This window comes from Exserohilum turcica (assembly GCF_000359705.1).
Source record: "Exserohilum turcica Et28A unplaced genomic scaffold SETTUscaffold_2, whole genome shotgun sequence".
NCBI lineage: Eukaryota > Fungi > Ascomycota > Dothideomycetes > Pleosporales > Pleosporaceae > Exserohilum > Exserohilum turcicum.
Window position 1 is genome coordinate 1,905,664 of NW_007360025.1, and position 18,324 is coordinate 1,923,987.

The window sequence follows — 18,324 nt, forward strand, 5'->3', positions numbered from 1 at the left end:
ACGGACGAGTCTCCCTTTGTTCCGCGCAAACGGCGACGCGTCTCACGACTGCCCGACGAAAGAATATCCAGCCATGGCCGACGAGTCAGACGATGATCTCTATGGAGACGAGAGTGCGACACAGCAAAAGAAGGATGTCAAGAAGGCCGAGGACAACTCGAGCGGGGATGAGCCCATGGACGAGGAGTCGGGTGAAGATGACGACAGTGACTCAGTATGCCGCGTGCTACCCAATGCGCTCAACTGTGAGCCCCAGGCTGACGAAGCTCCAGGACATCGACATCATCATTGAGAAGGCGCCTGCGCCAGCCAAACCCACAGCGTAAGCTCGAGTCAAGCTCTGCATGCTCTCTCTTCCTCTGACACGGGCCCTGCAGCACACATCAAACACAAGAATCCAAGGCAGTAAAGATTGAAGCTCCCGCACCCTCGTCTACACCAGCACAGCAACCACAAAAGCCCGCTCCTACGGCAGGCGGCACCGTTCCCCAGCTATCTGCATCCGCCCTCTCAGGCACTGCCTTCCCCGCCCAACGCACCTCGACCATTGACGTAAACGGCAACCCCGTCTATCCACCACAAGGCAAAGACATTCTATCCGTAGACATTGATGCCGATCTCGCTGAAGAACAGAAAATCTGGCGTCGGCCGGGCGAAGACCAGTCGGATTACTTCAACTATGGCTTCGACGAGTTCACATGGGAGCTTTATAGACAGCGCCAGGTAGCCATGGCGAACACACTACAGGGCCAGAAGAACGACATGGCGCAGATGCAGGCCATGATGGGCGGTGGGCCCATGCCTGGTATGCCTGGTATGGGAGGCGTCCCCCCGCAAGGCAACGGAGCGCCAGGTGGAGCGCCGCCTTCTGGCCCTGGGGGTGCCGGCGCTGGTGCTGGTGCCGGTGCCGGCGGAGCAATGGGGCCTGGCAGTATGAACGAGCAGCAAATGCAGATGATGATGCAAGAGATGATGGCACAAGGCATGGACCCGAGCCAGATGGACTTTGCCTCATTTATGCAAATGGCTGGCCAAGGTATGGGGGGCTTCCCTGGTGGGCCTGGCGGCCAGCAGGGCGGGGGATTCCAGCAAGGCCACCAAGGCGGGGGAGGGAGAGGCGGACGGGGTGGAAGGGGACGAGGCTGGTAATCAGAGCGATGCAGTCCCGTGTCTCCTCTAGCTGGCAATATCGGACTGCATGAGTTCACAATGCTCGGCTTCGTGGCGTTTTGATTGTCTTATTACGATACCATGGGCGGAAAACGGCCTTTTGGCGCAAGCAGTCTGTTTCAATACATACAGATCAGCCTCCTTTCGACAGGTACTTGGTCGGCCTGTCTGGACCAAGTCGTCGCAAACCAGCCTAAATAGTCCCACGAATGCTGCGCATCGAGACGCGCTCCCTTTGGGCGCCCCTTTGAATACCACATGCCTCATCTTCGTCCGCTCATCCGCGTCCTTGTTTGCTTCCTTGGCCCCTGTGCGTGCGTAATCCCTCAGCACTTGCAGCCCAAAGCTCGTGGCCATGCGCATGCTCTGCAAACTTTGCACACTCCTTCCTGTATACTGTATACACTGGTTACGTCTCCATTGGGTCTCCGCCTTCGAGAATGTGCGCCGGTATCCGTCCCTCTGCGAAATCCTTCTCCAGCCGCGCCATCTCTGCCAGGCTGCTTGCGTTGAGGATGGCAGCTCGCATCCGCTTCTTCTCGTCGTCGGTGTAGATGCGCTCTTTGCCTGAGTCGGCACCGTTTGTAAATGTGGGTACGACGAAGCCTTTTGATTTGTTGTTCGAGATCTAGATATATTAGCATACGTCAAGACGTGTACGATGGCTTCACCATCCACACGCACCTGGTTCGCAAGTTCTGTGGGCTCCTCTGCAGTTCCAAACAGCTCGGTGGCCTTCTTCCGTTCAACGTCGCGGACTTTGGCAAAATCCAAGAATCTCACGGTTGGACAGCGCCAGATGACCCAATACCTGTAGTTCTGCCAAAAAAGTTTAGCATTCCATGTACCACAAAACTCTGCTGCACAGCGCTGGGTACATTCGTCGTAGCGAGTAGCCCACCCGGCATCAAATGTGCTCTTTGGGCTGGAGATTACTTGCCACAATTAGGCTCAGAAGCCGGAGAAGCATGAGCGCTCATTACGTACCTCTTTGCTAGTAACTGGGTTTCCCAGCAACGATAGGTATGTCAGAGCCTTGAAGCCCGCCAAAGGGTCCAAGTCGGCCAGCTCTGCGATCCGGTTCTTCGTAAGGACTAGTGTGCGTAGGTTGGGTATGCTAGACGACAGGCTCGGTTGGATGTTGGAGATGCGGTTTTGCGCCAGGAACAGGGTGCGAAGGCGGGGCTGGAGAGGGAAATTCCCTAGTTGCGCGATATCGTTGTCGGTCAGGTCTATTGCGTCGTTGTCCTACGTGACATGTGTGTTAGCATCTTGTCTACGAGCTTCACCAAGCCAAAACAACTTACTCGTGCCGCGCCCATGTTTTCAATGGCGGAAATCTTGTGGCCTAGATGTTACGATATTGATATCAACTCAGCCCTCAAGTGTAGTATCTGCTCTTTTCAACGCACCTCGCAGATCGAGTTCACGCTCCGTGAGACAGTTGATGAAGGAGAGGGAGTTGTTGATCAGGTCCGTGGTTAGCCTCATTTTGGCAGTGTGCGATTGATTGTCCTATTCGTTTGTATTATAGGCGAGGGTGTGGAGTTCAAGTCGGGCTATCGCGTGTTGTTATGTGCGGGGATTGCGAAAGTCGGTCGCGGACATGGAGCTTCAGTGGAAATTCATGGCCGCGCTAAGAGCTCCCACTAGCGCTGCGTCTGCCCGCCTCCATCCATACCACCAGCCAAGCCCGCCTACATCACTCGATTGCAACGATCTATCAACGAATCACACCATATTCAGATACGTGTTTCGAAGACCTAATACAGAAGTACAATCTAATCTCAGATTTATTTCGAGCATACTCTATAAAACAACTATTGTTCTTACACAAGTCTATCTGTGTAGCATATGCGTATACGCTTGAAGGCTGACTGGCGGTGCGTACAGAAGGAAGATTGGTTGAATTACAGCAATCGTCCAGAGACACATTTGCAAGGTCTACTGCTAGGACTAACAATTACCCTTGCTATTCGTCAACAGTGTAACTATAAAGTACTGTTTAAAGACGTATTTTTTTTTTGAAAGGCTCGGCAGGTCTGAGTGACGCAGGAATGATGCCCCCAAAATAAATTATTGCTTCAGCGCGAGCACCATACTCAGAGCTGCGAGAATACCCATCAAGACCACTGCCAAAACAGCTGCAGCCAAGGGAATCAGCGGCGGGCGGACAGCCTTGCGCGACATGGTCTGTATTTCCATTTCCAGGCGTTCAGCCAGCTTCTCCTTGGAGAATTCTGCTATGACTCTCTCTCGGCCCTGGGTGCCCATCTCTTTTAGTCTTTGTTCATTATGGCCGTCTTCCAAAGCGAAGTGCATCACCTCAGTCCAGTCTTGGACCTTCCTGACGTCTCTCAGCCAACCCGTCTGACCGTCTACGACCGTCTCTGTGGGCCCACCCTCATTGGCCGCCAGGACTGGCGTACCAACGAGCATTGCCTCGAGAGGCACAATGCCAAAGTGCTCGTGTAGAGGGGTATACACGAGGAGCCGGGAGTTCGCTAGTAGATTGGCTTTGAGGGAGTTGGGAACGGAGTGGAGAAAGACGACCGAGATATCGTCTGGTATGCTCTGGGCGGCGGTGACCGTTTTGGCGGTAGCATGTTTGATTTGGAGCGAATCGGCGAGTTCGCACAGTTCGGTATATGTGCTGACGTTCTCTGGCACTCGTGCATCATACCCACCCGCGATGACCAGTCGCGAATGCTCGCGCTCTATGGGCGACAGTCCTGCGAATGCGCGAATAGCAAGGGCAACGTCCTTCTTTTTCTCAAAGCGATTGATGCTCAGCAGCACCTTCTTGTCCTTCCATAGTGGCGCATCCTGGCCAACAGGCTCGCTGGGGTTTGTGTCGACGCATGGGTACACGACGCCAGGCTCGCGGGTTCTAAGACCGGGAAAGGCCTCGGCGAATATGCTCTTTGTGAAGTTGCTGTTGACTACGATGGTGTTGCTGCAGCCAGTACTCCAGCTCTCGAGCCAATCAAAGGGGGCGCGATACAGCGCCTTCAGCAGTCCGCCCTTTTTGGCGAGCAGCTTGTCTGGGAAATGGCAGTAGAAGATGACGCGTGGACGAGGCTGCAGCAGCCGCAGGAGGGGAATGCCCGCACTAAGCTGGTCGACAAAGAAGGCCGAAGGAGCCAGCTGTTGCAACTCTTCCGACAGCAAGGCAATTTGCAATATCAGATGCACCTGGCGCAGAATGGCGCAGAGGATGGCGAAGCGACCAAAGATGGCGGCGGGGACGATGGTGTTGCCGCGCACTCGCACGTCGAGGGTTCCTTTGCGTCAGGGTCAGGTCTCAGCTGCTTGGGCCATGCATGAGCGGTGCGTGGTCGACGTTGTTGTAGTAGAGGCTTACCGTCGCGGGCCTCGTCGAAGCAGTGCTGCGGGTCGCAATGCGATGTGAAGACGGTGACCTTGTGGCCGCGGCTCTGCAGTCCAACCGCGGCATCGATGACCAGACGCTCAGCTCCGCCGATGCCCAGATCCGGGTGAAAGAAGACAACGCGCTGCTTCTTCTCTGCCATGGTATCGGGATGCGTCTTCTGGCGTATGGCTCCGCTACGTGGTGCCTTTGATGGGACCAAGCACCGCGCCTGTGACGCCTTTCCGCTTCTGGCCTAGCGCCAGTGCTGCACATGATGTACTGCGACACAATCATCCAACATCTGCTACTGCCACCCGACACAGGCACATATGTCCACATGTCATCCTGTCCTGCAGAGTCACCGAACAAAACCTCTTCAGCGAAGTAATCTCGCTGCAAATTCACGGCTTCCAGCATGCCGGCGGCAAGGTAGCAGCACTACCGCCTCCGCCACCACCATCATCAGCAAGAACACCGACGAGCACAACATTGACAAGAAAACCACATCACCGCCGCCACCACAGCCGCCAATATGGGGCAAGGGTTCTCGTTAACTACACTCTCGGCGGGCTCCGCCAACATCGATGTTCCAGAGCTGGCTGACCTACAGTATGAAAAGTCATTGGGTGCCGCCCGGTTCATGAAAGCCGTGAGAGCGCGGCACAAAGATGGCCTCGTCGTGGCTCGGGTGGTCATGAAACCATACGCACAGTTTGATTTTCACGACCATGTCAAGCGGCTGCTCCGTGAGTCGTCTCTGCATGTGCCCGTCCCTGACGAAAGACGCTAATAAGGTCCAGATGAACGTAAGGTGCTTGCCGACGTGCCAAATACGGTAGCGTATCATCGTGTCATCGAGACCGCTGCCTGCGGTTACTTGGTTCGCCAGTACATCCATAGTTCTCTGTACGACCGCCTAAGGTAAGTTTCACTGGTTCCATCACTTCTGCAACTCGCTGATTCCGCCGTAGTACTCGGCCTTTCTTAGAGGATATTGAAAAGAAATGGTTATCATTTCAGCTTCTTTGCGCTGTGCGGGACTGCCATGCCAGAAACATCTTTCACGGTGACATCAAGACTGAGAATGTTTTGGTTACGTCCTGGAACTGGTTGTACTTGGCCGATTTCTCCTCGTCATACAAGCCAGCACATTTACCAGAAGATAACCCAGCGGACTTCTCCTTCTACTTCGACCTGTCGGGTCGCCGAACGTGCTACTTGGCGCCCGAGAGATTTCTGGCTACTGGCCAGCAACCTGAAGGCGAAGGCGATGTCAACTGGGCCATGGACATCTTCAGCGTAGGCTGTGTGATCGCTGAATTGTTCCTTGAAGCACCCATCTTCTCGCTTAGCCAACTCTTCAAGTACCGACAAGGCGAATACAACCCCGAACACTCCCATCTCAGCAAGATTCAGGATCCAAGTATACGGGAACTTATTCTGCACATGATTCAGGTAGACCCCAATTCGCGGATGACTGCAGAAGACTACCTTACGCACTGGAAAGGCAAGGTGTTCCCCACCTACTTTTATGGCTTCCTCCAACAATACATGTACTCAATAACCGATCCATCCTCGGGTCGAAAGCCCGTCACAAGTGGCTCGGAACATCTTGGTGAGCCAGATGAGCGCATAGACCGGATCTTCAGTGACTACGACAAAATCTCCCACTTACTTTCAAACGAAGATGACAAGGAGCTTAGTAGGCCTGAATGTTTGCCTCCCGGACCAAATGCAAAGCCCTTTCCGCTTTTTGTGAACATACCAAACTATCAACACCAGGCTTCTCCAGCACGGAGCCTCGCTGTCGATGACGGCAATCTCATTTTTCTGACCATCGTCGTGTCCTGCCTACGGGGTACTGCGAGGGCTTCAGCCCGCGTTCGAGGCCTGGAACTCCTTTTGGCGTTTTCGGAACGATTGACAGATGAAGCCAAGCTTGACCGTGTGATACCCTACGTGGCTCAACTACTAGCTGACAAGTCGGAGCAAGTCAAAATTGCTGCTTTGCGTTCGTTGACGCAAATTCTGGCAATGGTACAGGTCGTCTCTCCTATCAACGCTTATATCTTTCCCGAGTATGTTCTTCCTCGACTAGAAGCATATCTGCCAGATACTTCTGGCAAAGTTGGGCCCCTCGTCCGTATGCAGTATGCGCTCTGCATTGGTACTCTAGCCACCACTGCAGCTAAGTACCTTGACATGATTCAAGCACTGCGCGCAGAAGGATCTCTGCCTGCTGCAGACCCAGAAACCGAAGAGGGCATGTCTTCGTCTGCACATCGGAATCAGTTTGATTCGGACCGTCGAATTCTGGTCGAAGCTTTTGAGAAGCATACCAAATCCCTTCTCACAGACGCCGATGCTTCCGTACGTCGAGCCATGCTTCGATCTGTCTCTGATCTGTGTGTCTTCTTTGGTAGTGCCAGAGCAAACGACGTGGTCCTCAGTCATTTGAACACATACCTGAACGATCCAGATTGGATGCTAAAATGCGCATTTTTCGAAAGTATCGTTGGCGTTGCTGTTTTTGTTGGTGGCGCCAGTCTGGAAGGATATATTCTACCACTCATGGTCCAGGCCTTGACAGATCCAGAAGAGTTCGTAGTAGAAAAAGTCATTCGGTCACTGTCCTCAATGGCCCAGCTTGGTTTGCTCCAGCGCTCCAAGACATGGGAGTTAGTGGACATTCTTGCAAGGCTCACGATGCATCCAAACCTCTGGATACGGGAAGCTGCTGCGCAATTCGTTTCTGCTGCGTCAAGGTATCTATCCGTGGCTGATACACACAGTATTCTAGTTAATCTTATCCGCCCATACCTCAAGGTTGTTCCTGCAGAGTTCTCGGAATTGCGCATCTTGGAATCACTGAAGAGCCCCGTGTCGCGGCTGTTATTGGAGATGGCGTCCAACTGGGCATTGCAAGCCCAAAACGGACAGTTCTGGTCGGTGGCTAAGCAACAACAAACGTTTACATTCGGGTCATCCGACGATAGCCTACCAACTATTTCCGGCCGAGAATTAGACCAAAAGGTCTTGCAACGGCTGCCAAAGAATGAAGAGGATGATTTGTGGTTGCAAAAGCTTCGCAACGCGGGAATGACCTCAGACGATGATTTCAAGCTTGTGGCGCTTAGGGAGTTCATATGGCGAGTGAGCCATCGGCGGCGCTCTGACAGCCTTTCCACTCCCACTACGAGATTCAACAGTATAGTAACGCTGAAAGATCTTGGTGTCAAAGCCCAGACTGTATTGTTTGACGAGGATGTTCGCCGGATTATGGAGCAAACAAAGAAGGCCAATCCTCCAGAAGAACACCTGCCGCCCCGCACAATCAAAGATGCTCTTTTGGATGCGTCAACTACGGAAGCTGACGGGTTGAGCGACCGAATGCCGCGTTTCGAAAGTCAAGCTGGGCGGTTGGTCCGCGAAGAAAGGGGCATTACAATTCCGTCCCGGTCAAGACCGCATCCGCCTTCTACCGATCAACAGTCGCCGTCTTCCGGAGGCGAGATGCGGAGAGATTCTTTACGCGCTTCGAGGACATCTCTTTCGCCTTCAGGCTCACTCGGATCTGGTGATCCATCTACCAGTCTTCGGCATCGCAACAGTGCATTAGGGCTACTCGGGAAAGGAGAGAATAAGGCCCTGGCAGAGATTGGCACAACTTCGGCCAACGTTTTGGGAAAGGTTGATGGTTCTCATGTACGAGACTCATCTTTACCTCGACAGCCAAAATCACCACTTTCCGTTGACAGAATTGACAGAAGTCCGTTGCGACTCCGTTTTCGAAACGCACATAACTACACGGGTAATGATCCAGCAATACTAAAGCTATTGGACTCAATGCTCCTAGAGCGCTTCCCAACCGATGAGCTTGAGTTTGGACCTCTTATCCAACAACCCATCCGACGACAACCCATCAAGCACAAGGATGCGCATCGATTGCCAGCAGGTACTCCCTGGAGGCCAGAAGGCACACTAGTTGCAAGCTTTGGAGAGCACACAGCGGCCGTGACGCGGATATTGGTTTCGCCCGACCAGGGGTTTTTCATCAGCGGATCTGATGACGGTTGCGTGAAGATTTGGGATACATCCCGTCTTGAACGCAACATTACTCGTCGATCTCGGCAGACCTACAGGTTGGGCGAAGATGTCAAAGTCACAAGCTTAGTCTTCGTTGAGTCCACCTATTCATTCGTTGCAACAGGCAATGACGGAAGTGTGCACGTGGTACGCATAGACTACCTGCAGAACCAAGAGGGCAACGCCAAATTTGGCAGGCCCCGACTCCTTCGCGAATACCAGCTTCCCAAAGGAGATTGTGCCATCTGGTCGGAACACTACAATGGAGATAACAGGTCCGTTCTTTTGTTAGCCACCAATACATCAAAGATCATTGCACTCGACCTGAGGACCATGGAGCTGCTATATACTCTCAACAATCCACTCGACCACGGAACACCGACTTGCTTTTGTGTTGACCGAAAAGCGCATTGGCTGCTACTGGGAACATCACATGGTGTGCTCGACCTATGGGATCTTCGGTTCAAGCTACGTCTCAAGGCCTGGGTTTGCCATGGTGCATCACCAATCCACAGACTCTACCAAGTCTTTCTACCCAAGGCGAAGAAAACCAGACTATATATTGCTGGTGGTACTGGTCAAGGTGAAGTAACAGTATGGGATTTCGAGAAGCATATCTGCAAAGAGGTGTATCGCACGGGCTTATGTAAAGACATTGGCATCAAGAGTACGACACTGATAGATCTTGACGAAGAAAAACCAGGAGGAATGCTTGGTCGCTTTGCTACTAGCGTCGAGCCCACGGCCAGCTCAACGGCAGATCGGGATGTACGCGCTATCGCAGTCCATACACAGACCATTGACGACAAGGGCGAGTCAAAGCATACATTTCTACTCACTGCAGGTTCAGATTGGAAAGTTCGCTATTGGGACACTAACCGAGCGGAATCTTCGCTTGTAGTCAGCGGGCTCGAAGCTGACGAAGGAAAACCTCACTATGCTGTCACTCAACCGAGCCCAGATACAGTTGTTGTTACAGAGCAACTGCAACCAAGCGCGAACCAGAATGGGAACGGAAGAGATAGCAGGGTAACTCAGTCAAGCAAGAAGATGGCGGGCAAATCATCGAGATCAGGTGCAATTGCTTTACAGCAACAGTACCTTCTCAAAAGCCATGTCGATTGTATTTTAGATGTGGCACTGATCGAGCAGCCGTATGGGATGGTCATCTCAGCGGACCGATCGGGCGTTATCAACCTGTTCATGTAGAGACCCCTTACAATCGGAAGACGGAACCACTGGACATATCCCGGTAGAGGCGTGGATAATGAATTATACTGCTCAGCGAAGATACATGCTACCTTTGGCTGATCAAGTAACGGCCGTCTTTACTCTCTTTCTGTAGCACTTAATGCGATCTCTTCCTCGTGGAGCCTTACTCTACAACCTTACAATTCCACTTCGACAGTTGGTCCTACATATGTCTTCCTGCCGTATATGAAATACCACAACATAGCTAATAGTACTGTGCCGCCAAACGTGACTGAGCTAAAGTTCATGGATTCTGCATTAACCTTGACCGATGCTGGCCAGAATGAGAAGAACCACATGACGATCAGGTACACGCAAGCGAATAGATTGTTCGCTGTGCCTAATGCTCCGGGAACTTTCCAAGGCCCCCATCGTAATGTCTCTGGACCGACCACTGTAGCGCGTTCGTTATACGGGTCAATGCCCTGGAATCATCGCCAGAGAAGCAGGGAGCAAATAATGAAGTATGAGGCATAAAGGCCGCCAATACTGAGATTGACAATATTGCTGAAGGCCACGTACGAGCCAAGCGCGATGGTAGACAGAAGCATGGAGATGACGGCAGTGATGATGATCGTGTTGACAGGTATTCGGGTTCGAGGGTGGAGCTATGTCAATATTAGTGTTTAGAGACCTACTTGTGAAGACAAATACCTTGGTGACTTGAGTTGCGAACGGTACGGCATTGTCTCTCGCAAAAGACCACAGCTGTCGGGAGGTTGCAGCCATGAGACTGACCAGACAGCAAACACCAAGAGCCCACATGATGAGAGCCATAGCTGCTGCCCCGGCAGCAGACCCTGTACCCTTCAAGAATACATACAGGTAAGCATACCCAAACGTTGCCGAAGATTCCACGACATCATCCAGGTTTCCAAGGCAGAAGAGATATGCAACCAACATTGCGAGTCCCAGAGTGCCATTTAGCAACACGCTGATCTGGATGACTCTTGGAACCACTCTGGTCGCATTCTTGACTTCTTCGGCCATCTAGATCGTAGTTAGCGAGCCGGTCGAGGGTCTGTGTGGTCATGACTTACATGAACGCACGAGTCAACGCCTTAGCATGTTAGCAACTATGACTTGACTGCTAGTTCATACAGCGTTTCATTGCTTACCAATAAGAGCAAAGACAGAGGATGGCAGTCCAACCATAAAAGAGAGTGCCTGAGTCGACCTATTGCAGCGATATCACAATGTCAGTATACTTCGCGTGCAGGATACCGATTTGAGATACTGACCAGCCTCCAGAGTTTACAAACGTAGTGAAAATCGAAGCGTCGCTATGGTCGGAAAGATATACCAAAGGAACCATGATGGCGAAGAATCCCAAGACATGTATGATTAGAATCAAGCCTTCGAAATAGGCTAGCGTCTTGCTACCGACAGTGTTTATGGTGACTGAGAAGACGAGCAACGCCCACCCAAGCAGCATGGCTTGATAGGGTTTCGGAGAGTAATCCGATTTCACCAGCAACACGGTACTTTGGAGGATAGTTCCACCCAGGTAGGCGGAGGAGGCGGTGGTCGCTTGCCAGCCGATCAATGTCACCCATCCAGTGATGAAACTGAGGAATTTGCTGTATGATCTCGGAGCTAACATGGCTACCCAACTGCAGGTATGTGAGCAAATATCTTGATCAAGTGCCAGTGAGAGCGCATACTGATACTGGCCACCTGCTGTAGGGGCCATGGAAGATAATTCCGATAAGACCGTGTAGATTGAGATGGATCCAATCCAGATGAGTAGGTACCCCCAGAAAACACCCGCAGGACCGCCATTCAACAGACTGGGCGTAGATACTCTGAAATGTGGTAAGCAAGGTGCTTTTTCACTTTGTATGGCTTCCTGAATCATCTTACTGCAAAATACCCTCCCAAGTTACCAATACCGTACAAGAGAATCCGAGAATTTGCATGAAGCCAAAGTTGCGCTTCAGTACCGGTTTCTTGCCCAATCGCATGAGGTCCCTGTCATCTCGACTGTAGACTTCAACCGTAGAGCTGAAAGTTTCTGGGTTTTTCTGGGTCTCAAGCTCCATCGTTGCGGCGTGGTGGAGTGATGGAAAGGGCCCGTGTTGGCGATGCCTGAGAGGACTGACGTCTTATAAGCTCATTTAAGGTGGCGCTGGCATCCAGCAGTGTCCTAGGATTGCTTACGCGAAATTGGTCTAGATGGTTCACTAAAAGCGTATCATGCAAAGTCTCACAGCAACTCCTGCCTCAGGACATATTAGAATGTGCGGGCCTGATCTCGTTGAGGATACAAAGCGTGAATACTATCCATATGTCTGATTCTCTTCCGGGTCTTTCTTCGCATGCTGGGCTGTATAATGAGATATGCTCACGCTGGAATTATTATACTTTCAGCTGTTCCGTTCACTACCGAGAGCGCACAAGAGTTGCCTGTGCCGCTTGCTTCTGTGCCACCCTCAAGCATTCCGCGGCGTAGGGTGATCATTCCTCGATTAGCATTGTGCAGGGGTAGAAACCCAAGTATTGAACGTTTAAATATGTCGCATCAATGTACCATTCTGTCGGGAACCTCAACGAATTCTCAACATGTCGATTAGCAGTCATTCGCTCAAAGGTTGTGCCGGGGAGCAAACTCCAGATACTTCAAATGACCTCGATTCTTTATCACAATGGGGCATACACATACGGCCTCTTTTTCCTTCTCACCGGCGGGTTAACGCTTATCTTTGACGAAAGTTTCCTGCGCGAGTTTCTGGGTGATCAAATACAGTATATAAGCCGGTGGGATCTTCCCGTTGATGCAAGGTGACATGTCGCTTAAGTGTGGTTGTGGCGTATACACAGGCTTGCGCGGCAACGCTACTGTAATAGGTACTTCCCTTTGCATCCACGAGAACGCGCTTAATGCCCCCTCTACGCCGAAGCATGTATGGGATTCGAATTCGAATCTGTGCATACACTGATGCAGTTGAGTGCGCAGCAACAGTAGCATGAATCATGTAATTGGCGAGCGTGTTGGGTCATGATACAACAATAATTTCCACATGGACTGATGAGATGAGCATAGGGGATTTATGATCCCTTGGCTCGATTGAAATGATATATAAAACCTCCTTCTTTGATACAAATAACCAGGGCAATGATGATTTTACAGCATCGCACCACCACTATGGATAATGCAAAACGTCCTGCATTTCGCGAAGGTCGTGCGGCGCCGTTAATCCAGATCCTCGCATGGCTCTTTCTTGCCTTCTCGACACTGTCCATTATCGCCCATTTTGCAACGAAGAAGTTCCTGTCCAGACCTTTCATAAAAGCCGATTTCATATTATTAGCAGCGCTAGTAAGTAAATGGACTATAATGTGATACGCACACGTTTGACTTGTCTTCTTGCAGCTTTTGGCTATAGGCCAGACAGTCACTTTTCTTTGCCGTGCTGGTCAAGCCATCGGTAATTCTCAAGCTGATTTATCGGGAGAGACAATAATGCAAGCTTGGAAAGTAAGCAAATCACCCAACGCATGAAACACCATTTTAAAAGCTATAGGCTTTTTACATTGGAGAGCTTCTCTCTATACTCACCATTGTTGCGGCAAAGGGTGTTTTACTCATTCCTTTCACGACAATAACACCTGTAGTCAAGCATCGAATCAACATGTATACCACATGTGTAGTCACTGTATTGTGGGGATTAAGCGCCGTACTTCTCATCGCGTTTCAGTGTCCATCTCCGCAGAGATGGGATATCACAAACTCAGAATGTATAGATATTGTGAGCCGTGCTCTTGGTGAAGTCATATCTTTCCCAACTGATCGAATCCAGAGAGCGGTCCGAACATACAACGCCACCATGAACATCATGACTGATCTCGCGCTCGCCACTGTCCCGACATTAATGGTTATTCCACTTCAGATCAATTCCAGGACACGGCTTATCCTTCTAGCAGGATTCTGGTCTCGTTTAATGTATGTATCACTATTCTCGTCTTGAATTTTGACAGGATGATTACTGACAACCTAATGCAAAGCGTTGTGATAGCGTCAGTGGTGCAAATCGTGTTCATTCGCACTCTTTTTACTTATAACGATCTTCTCTATTGCATCTGGCCTGTTGTTGTCTGTGGACAGATAGTTCAAGTTACAAGTATCATGACGTCCACGATTCCATTCCTGAAGCCGTTCCTCCTTAGTCTGGAGTCGAGCTTAGCTCTGAGTGCCAATTCTACGGTTCGCGCCACCACCACGACTACCTATACATCAGCGGGCAAGGCAGTTCATGTATTGAGTTACATTAGCATTGATACTCAGCAGAGCTACACGGCGAGAGCAGATAAGCAAAATAGCATCTGGGTAAGGACGGATTTTCAGGTGCAGGGAGAGCCTAGTTTAGAATTACCGAAATTAGGAAGAGATTAAGAAGGAATCTATATATTATACTTTTTTCTTTCTTTTTGCTACAGAACCTGAAAAGACATAACCATTTAAGTTGACTTTCTCAGCTAAGACAAGCTATATAGTACCTGTTCATTTGAATTTTCCTACGTCTCTTCTACTTCTTCGGATCCCCTCCATCCTTTCGGGTCTCGTTATTAACATCTTGCTGGGCTATAAAAGCATCGCGAAATACATCCGAAAGCCGAGACATGGTCATTTGACTTTAGCGAAAAAAGCATAGGTCCATTAACATCAGGCAACCGATACTCGGTTATTGAACTCAAGTAGGGACTAGCAGTAAGTATCAATGATTGGCCTATACTTTCCCGCAGCCTTTGTTTTTGTGTAAAGATGTTTCTAACGGAAACTATCAGGACAGAGTAGCCACAGCAAGTAAGTGTGCGGAATCCAGTCGCTGTCCGCGCCTTGATTTTAAACAGCGTTTTTTTACAGGGCAGGGTTTATATATCCAAATCTCATTGGCAATAGAGCAACTTTTTGTGCACGTACTAGACAACGAGAGAATCACGAAGATGGATATGCATGCGAGGCAATGATTCGTAGATGAAAAGCTTCAAAGAACAGCTTAGACCACGTTGCGGAACCCCATTGCCACACCGGAAGCATTGTCTGCTTAGGGATTCGGTTGCGCAGATCCCAGCGAGTCGATCCCTTACTGCAGTGAATTATTGGTACGAGGCGTAAGAAGTAAAATACAGAAAACTCAGAACATAAAAATGGCATCTTCCGGAGCTCGTGAATTATTTCAAATTAAAATCAGTTATCTTCATCACCGATTTGGGAACATTTCAAACATACAAAATGGGTGTCAATTGGATATTTGTTGTTTCCAGTCTTTGTGCCATTGGCTACGCCCAGGGCACACAGCATGTACTCGGCTCGCCCAGCTCACTCAGTTTATCTGGGAACTCGTACCAGTGCCAGAATGGTAAGTAAGACTCCACAGCAATGACACTACATATATCATAGAGCCAAATCCAAGAACCTTAGGTGTAACACCCTCAGTGGTCTGCACAGACTCGTCGCAAGATAACCACAACTGCTCCTGCACGTGTACGAACGGTATTATCTTCGAACAACCTCTTGAGTCCTCACTTCAGGGCAGTGGGTGCAGCGACACTTCTCTCTTCGAATGTCAGGCAGACAAGGACAACTGCCTTGGGCGCGAGCAAGGCTTGACGACTGAGCTGCAACAGCGAGACGAAGACGTGGCCGGCGGGAAGAGGAATTCAGGGCCGATCTGGAGCAGAAAGAGCAACAAAGTCTCAAGCAGGAAGAAGAGCTCAAGGCCGAACTCGCGCATAAAGACGATGAATATCTCCAGCGGGAACAGGATGCCAAAATTTTATACCACAAGAGCGAAAAACACTCATCAACTATCATGGCTGCTACGTGCGCGATAGTAAAAAGCCTAATTCTGGAATATTCACAGACCAGACGAGGAGTTATTCGAGAATGTCGCTCCACGTGTGCGAATACATCTGCCAGGATTACGCCTTTTTCGCTGTTGGGGGCACCACTTGTTGGTGTGGGAAGATCATGACCCTTCCGCAGGTTGCTATCAGCAGTCAGGAGTGTAATTACAAGTGCAGTGGCGATCCTAGTCAAAAGTGTGGCGGTTTGGACAGATCAAGTTGGTACTCTAAAAAAGTCTAAAGCAACTAGAATATACACATTATCCGTGCAAGTCCAAGTATTTTGAGATGTGGAAATTGCCACATATCACTATACCAGTTATTTGTTTGGACAATACTTTTACTATAATCGTACAAAACAATCTTCATGCATCCCATGATCCTACAACTAAACAAGACATACAAAACATAAGCACTATTCTCATTCCAGCCTACGTCAAAGCGAAACAAAAAAGACCGCAGTACATCCGTAGATAAGAAAAAGCTCATGTGAAGAAGCCAAGGCCAAAAAAGCACGCTAGGATTGTATATCAAGCCTTAGCTATAAGCAGGGGTATTCCAACATCACAGAGCTATTGATTACATGAGGTCAACACTTCATAAATCATAAAGGCCGAAAGAAAAAGGAAAAGGAAAAGGAACATGGGCCGCATGCGTAAGGAACAGAGGAGGAAGGAGATGAAAAAAGGCAGTTTTTTTTTCTCACTCAATTCTCACACTCTTTGTGCTTTTCGCCAGCGCCACATCAATCAGCGTGTCCTGCATGGCGTTGAGCAGTTTGCCAGCTGTTTCCTTGTCCCAGTAGTTCTGGTTGTAGCATACGCTGAGGACTAACTGGCCGTCCCACACCCAAGTGTGCACCATCATGCGCAGCGTCAGGGTCTCGGCGCCAAGCCAGAAGTCGTCGACGGTGACGAGGCCGTCGCCAACGTTTCTGCAGATCTTGTCGTCGATGGTGCCGAGGAAGGCAAAGCGAGGTTGCAGTTGGCCGTCTGTCTCGCCGTTCTTGCCGAGCTCGGGGGCTGTGAGCCGGTCTTCGAGGAGCTTGTGGTAGTAGGGTGAGGATTCCAGGTAAGGAGCGTAACCGGTGGCATAGACGGGGGCAAGTTGCGAGTAGTATGAGTGAAAGTCGGTCTGTGGGGAGACGGTTACCTCGGTGGTGATGACGCTGGTGTAACTGGTTGGCGAGTTCTCGGGAGCCTCGCCCTTGGGGATCAAGGTACGGAGGTTGTAGTGGAACGAGGCCATAAAGCTGCGAGCTTCGTTGGCTGGGGCGAGCTTGACTACGGCGCTGATCAGGGCCGCATGCAACGTCACATGCAGGCCGAGCGCGGCAGTGTCGCAGTAGTCGGTGATTGCTTTTGTGTCGCGCTTGGATAACTTGATAAAATGTCTCTGTGTGTATCCTGGCTTCGGGGCTTTGACCTTGGGCTTCAATTCCAGAGCCGGCTTGTGCGGTTCAAGCGCAGCGAGACGGCTCTCGGCTTGTGCTTCAATGGCTGGTGTCTTCACGTGCTTGATGCGAAGAGTCGATTCCATGCTGGGAGTCAAGTTTTTGGCACACCCGCCAAAGACGAGGTCGGGATTCATGTTGGCGAGAGACTCGACAAGATGATTGAGGCAGAAGATTGCGCCGCGGGCGTCGACGCGATAGTGCGGAGACCAGATCATGACCTCGGATGTGTCACGCAGGAAGTAGCACATCATCTGCTCGTTCCTTGGGATGCGGCCCAGCAGTTCGTCGACTGTTTTGCCCTCGATGACGGAAAAGGTGGCCGAGACCCACAGGGCGATGGAATTGGCGTCTCCAATGCGGTAGACATAGTTGCCGTTGTGTGGGAAAGCGGCAATCTCAGGATGATTATAGCGAACCTGTTTCCATGCAATCTCGAGATGAGCAGCAGGGTCCTTGATACTGGGGTGGAATTTGAGCTTGGCAACGGCGTTCTTGGCCCAGTTATCACGGCCAATCGCATTGGGCACATTGCGGGTGAGTATGTTGATCTTTTCCAAGTAGCTCTGCGGGCGCTCCCAGCGCCCTGGGCGCGTCTCTTTCCAGGCGCAGTCGATCATATTAGCGGGGGGAGGAGGTGGGGTAAATAAAAAAGATGGCTGTGTGGATGGAGACTCGATATCAAAGTGTAAGATGGGCTTTTGGTGCACCTGCATGTCAGGGCATGTGGAGGTGAAGTAGACACTAAATAGTCATTGTTTACGTGAGAAATCGAACCATTGTACTAGCAAGGCCCTGTATAAAACGCGTGTTATGTCACAGAATGTACTAGGGAGCCTAGATTGGACGTCAGCTAAGGCGAGGTGAAGGTGGGGGGTCATTGCTGCAGCCATCAAGTCCACTCGCTTGAAACACGAACGGTTCGTTTCGTGGAAATATTGCCAGGCGTCCATAGCAGAGACATGTGTACGTGAGCATCTCAGCGTGGCGTACCTAGAAAAGGTTCAGGTATTGGGGGCCGCGGCGGCTGGCCAAGCACACAAAAGTCACTTGTGGACTACCTAGAAGCGCCTGGATCGTGGTCTGCCCTCGCCATGGCTTCTCTCTTTTCCGTTCCTGGTGGGCAACGGGAGCCGCGGCGCAA

The 18,324-nt window shown here is 50.7% G+C and overlaps 8 protein-coding genes across 8 annotated transcripts; 4 read left to right on the plus strand and 4 right to left on the minus strand.

Annotated features, from left to right (window-relative positions):
* Window positions 1-73: 73 nt before the first annotated feature.
* On the plus strand, window positions 74-1,149 carry SETTUDRAFT_31363 (uncharacterized protein; the record flags this gene model as incomplete). Its single annotated transcript, XM_008026856.1, has 3 exons — window positions 74-214; window positions 273-322; window positions 378-1,149. 3 exons carry the CDS (start codon window positions 74-76, stop codon window positions 1,147-1,149), a joined length of 963 nt encoding a protein of 320 aa, XP_008025047.1.
* Window positions 1,150-1,579: 430 nt separating this feature from the next.
* On the minus strand, window positions 1,580-2,661 carry SETTUDRAFT_31364 (uncharacterized protein; the record flags this gene model as incomplete). The annotated part of the gene is made up of 5 exons (XM_008026857.1): window positions 1,580-1,798; window positions 1,855-2,088; window positions 2,158-2,418; window positions 2,478-2,518; window positions 2,583-2,661. 5 exons carry the CDS (start codon window positions 2,659-2,661, stop codon window positions 1,580-1,582), a joined length of 834 nt encoding a protein of 277 aa, XP_008025048.1.
* Window positions 2,662-3,155: 494 nt separating this feature from the next.
* SETTUDRAFT_135640 (glycosyltransferase family 4 protein) lies at window positions 3,156-4,703 on the minus strand (the record flags this gene model as incomplete). The annotated part of the gene is made up of 2 exons (XM_008027394.1): window positions 3,156-4,454; window positions 4,535-4,703. 2 exons carry the CDS (start codon window positions 4,701-4,703, stop codon window positions 3,247-3,249), a joined length of 1,377 nt encoding a protein of 458 aa, XP_008025585.1. The 3' UTR covers window positions 3,156-3,246.
* Window positions 4,704-5,075: 372 nt separating this feature from the next.
* SETTUDRAFT_135644 (uncharacterized protein) lies at window positions 5,076-9,917 on the plus strand (the record flags this gene model as incomplete). The annotated part of the gene is made up of 3 exons (XM_008027395.1): window positions 5,076-5,289; window positions 5,344-5,464; window positions 5,515-9,917. 3 exons carry the CDS (start codon window positions 5,076-5,078, stop codon window positions 9,836-9,838), a joined length of 4,659 nt encoding a protein of 1,552 aa, XP_008025586.1. The 3' UTR covers window positions 9,839-9,917.
* Window positions 9,918-10,017: 100 nt separating this feature from the next.
* Window positions 10,018-11,922, minus strand: SETTUDRAFT_153825 (uncharacterized protein; the record flags this gene model as incomplete). Its single annotated transcript, XM_008027396.1, has 6 exons — window positions 10,018-10,305; window positions 10,535-10,870; window positions 10,921-10,940; window positions 10,999-11,057; window positions 11,122-11,493; window positions 11,744-11,922. 6 exons carry the CDS (start codon window positions 11,920-11,922, stop codon window positions 10,018-10,020), a joined length of 1,254 nt encoding a protein of 417 aa, XP_008025587.1.
* A 1,103-nt stretch (window positions 11,923-13,025) lies between these two features.
* On the plus strand, window positions 13,026-14,273 carry SETTUDRAFT_153826 (uncharacterized protein; the record flags this gene model as incomplete). Its single annotated transcript, XM_008027397.1, has 6 exons — window positions 13,026-13,199; window positions 13,254-13,358; window positions 13,405-13,629; window positions 13,681-13,823; window positions 13,886-14,070; window positions 14,119-14,273. 6 exons carry the CDS (start codon window positions 13,026-13,028, stop codon window positions 14,271-14,273), a joined length of 987 nt encoding a protein of 328 aa, XP_008025588.1.
* An 840-nt stretch (window positions 14,274-15,113) lies between these two features.
* On the plus strand, window positions 15,114-15,968 carry SETTUDRAFT_31369 (uncharacterized protein; the record flags this gene model as incomplete). The annotated part of the gene is given in 5 exon segments (XM_008026858.1): window positions 15,114-15,240; window positions 15,282-15,416; window positions 15,509-15,704; window positions 15,745-15,781; window positions 15,801-15,968. The coding sequence occupies 5 exon segments, from the start codon at window positions 15,114-15,116 to the stop codon at window positions 15,966-15,968; spliced, it is 663 nt and encodes a 220-aa protein (XP_008025049.1).
* A 461-nt stretch (window positions 15,969-16,429) lies between these two features.
* On the minus strand, window positions 16,430-17,800 carry SETTUDRAFT_89655 (uncharacterized protein; the record flags this gene model as incomplete). Its single annotated transcript, XM_008027398.1, has 1 exon — window positions 16,430-17,800. One exon carries the CDS (start codon window positions 17,798-17,800, stop codon window positions 16,430-16,432), a length of 1,371 nt encoding a protein of 456 aa, XP_008025589.1.
* Window positions 17,801-18,324: the final 524 nt, after the last annotated feature.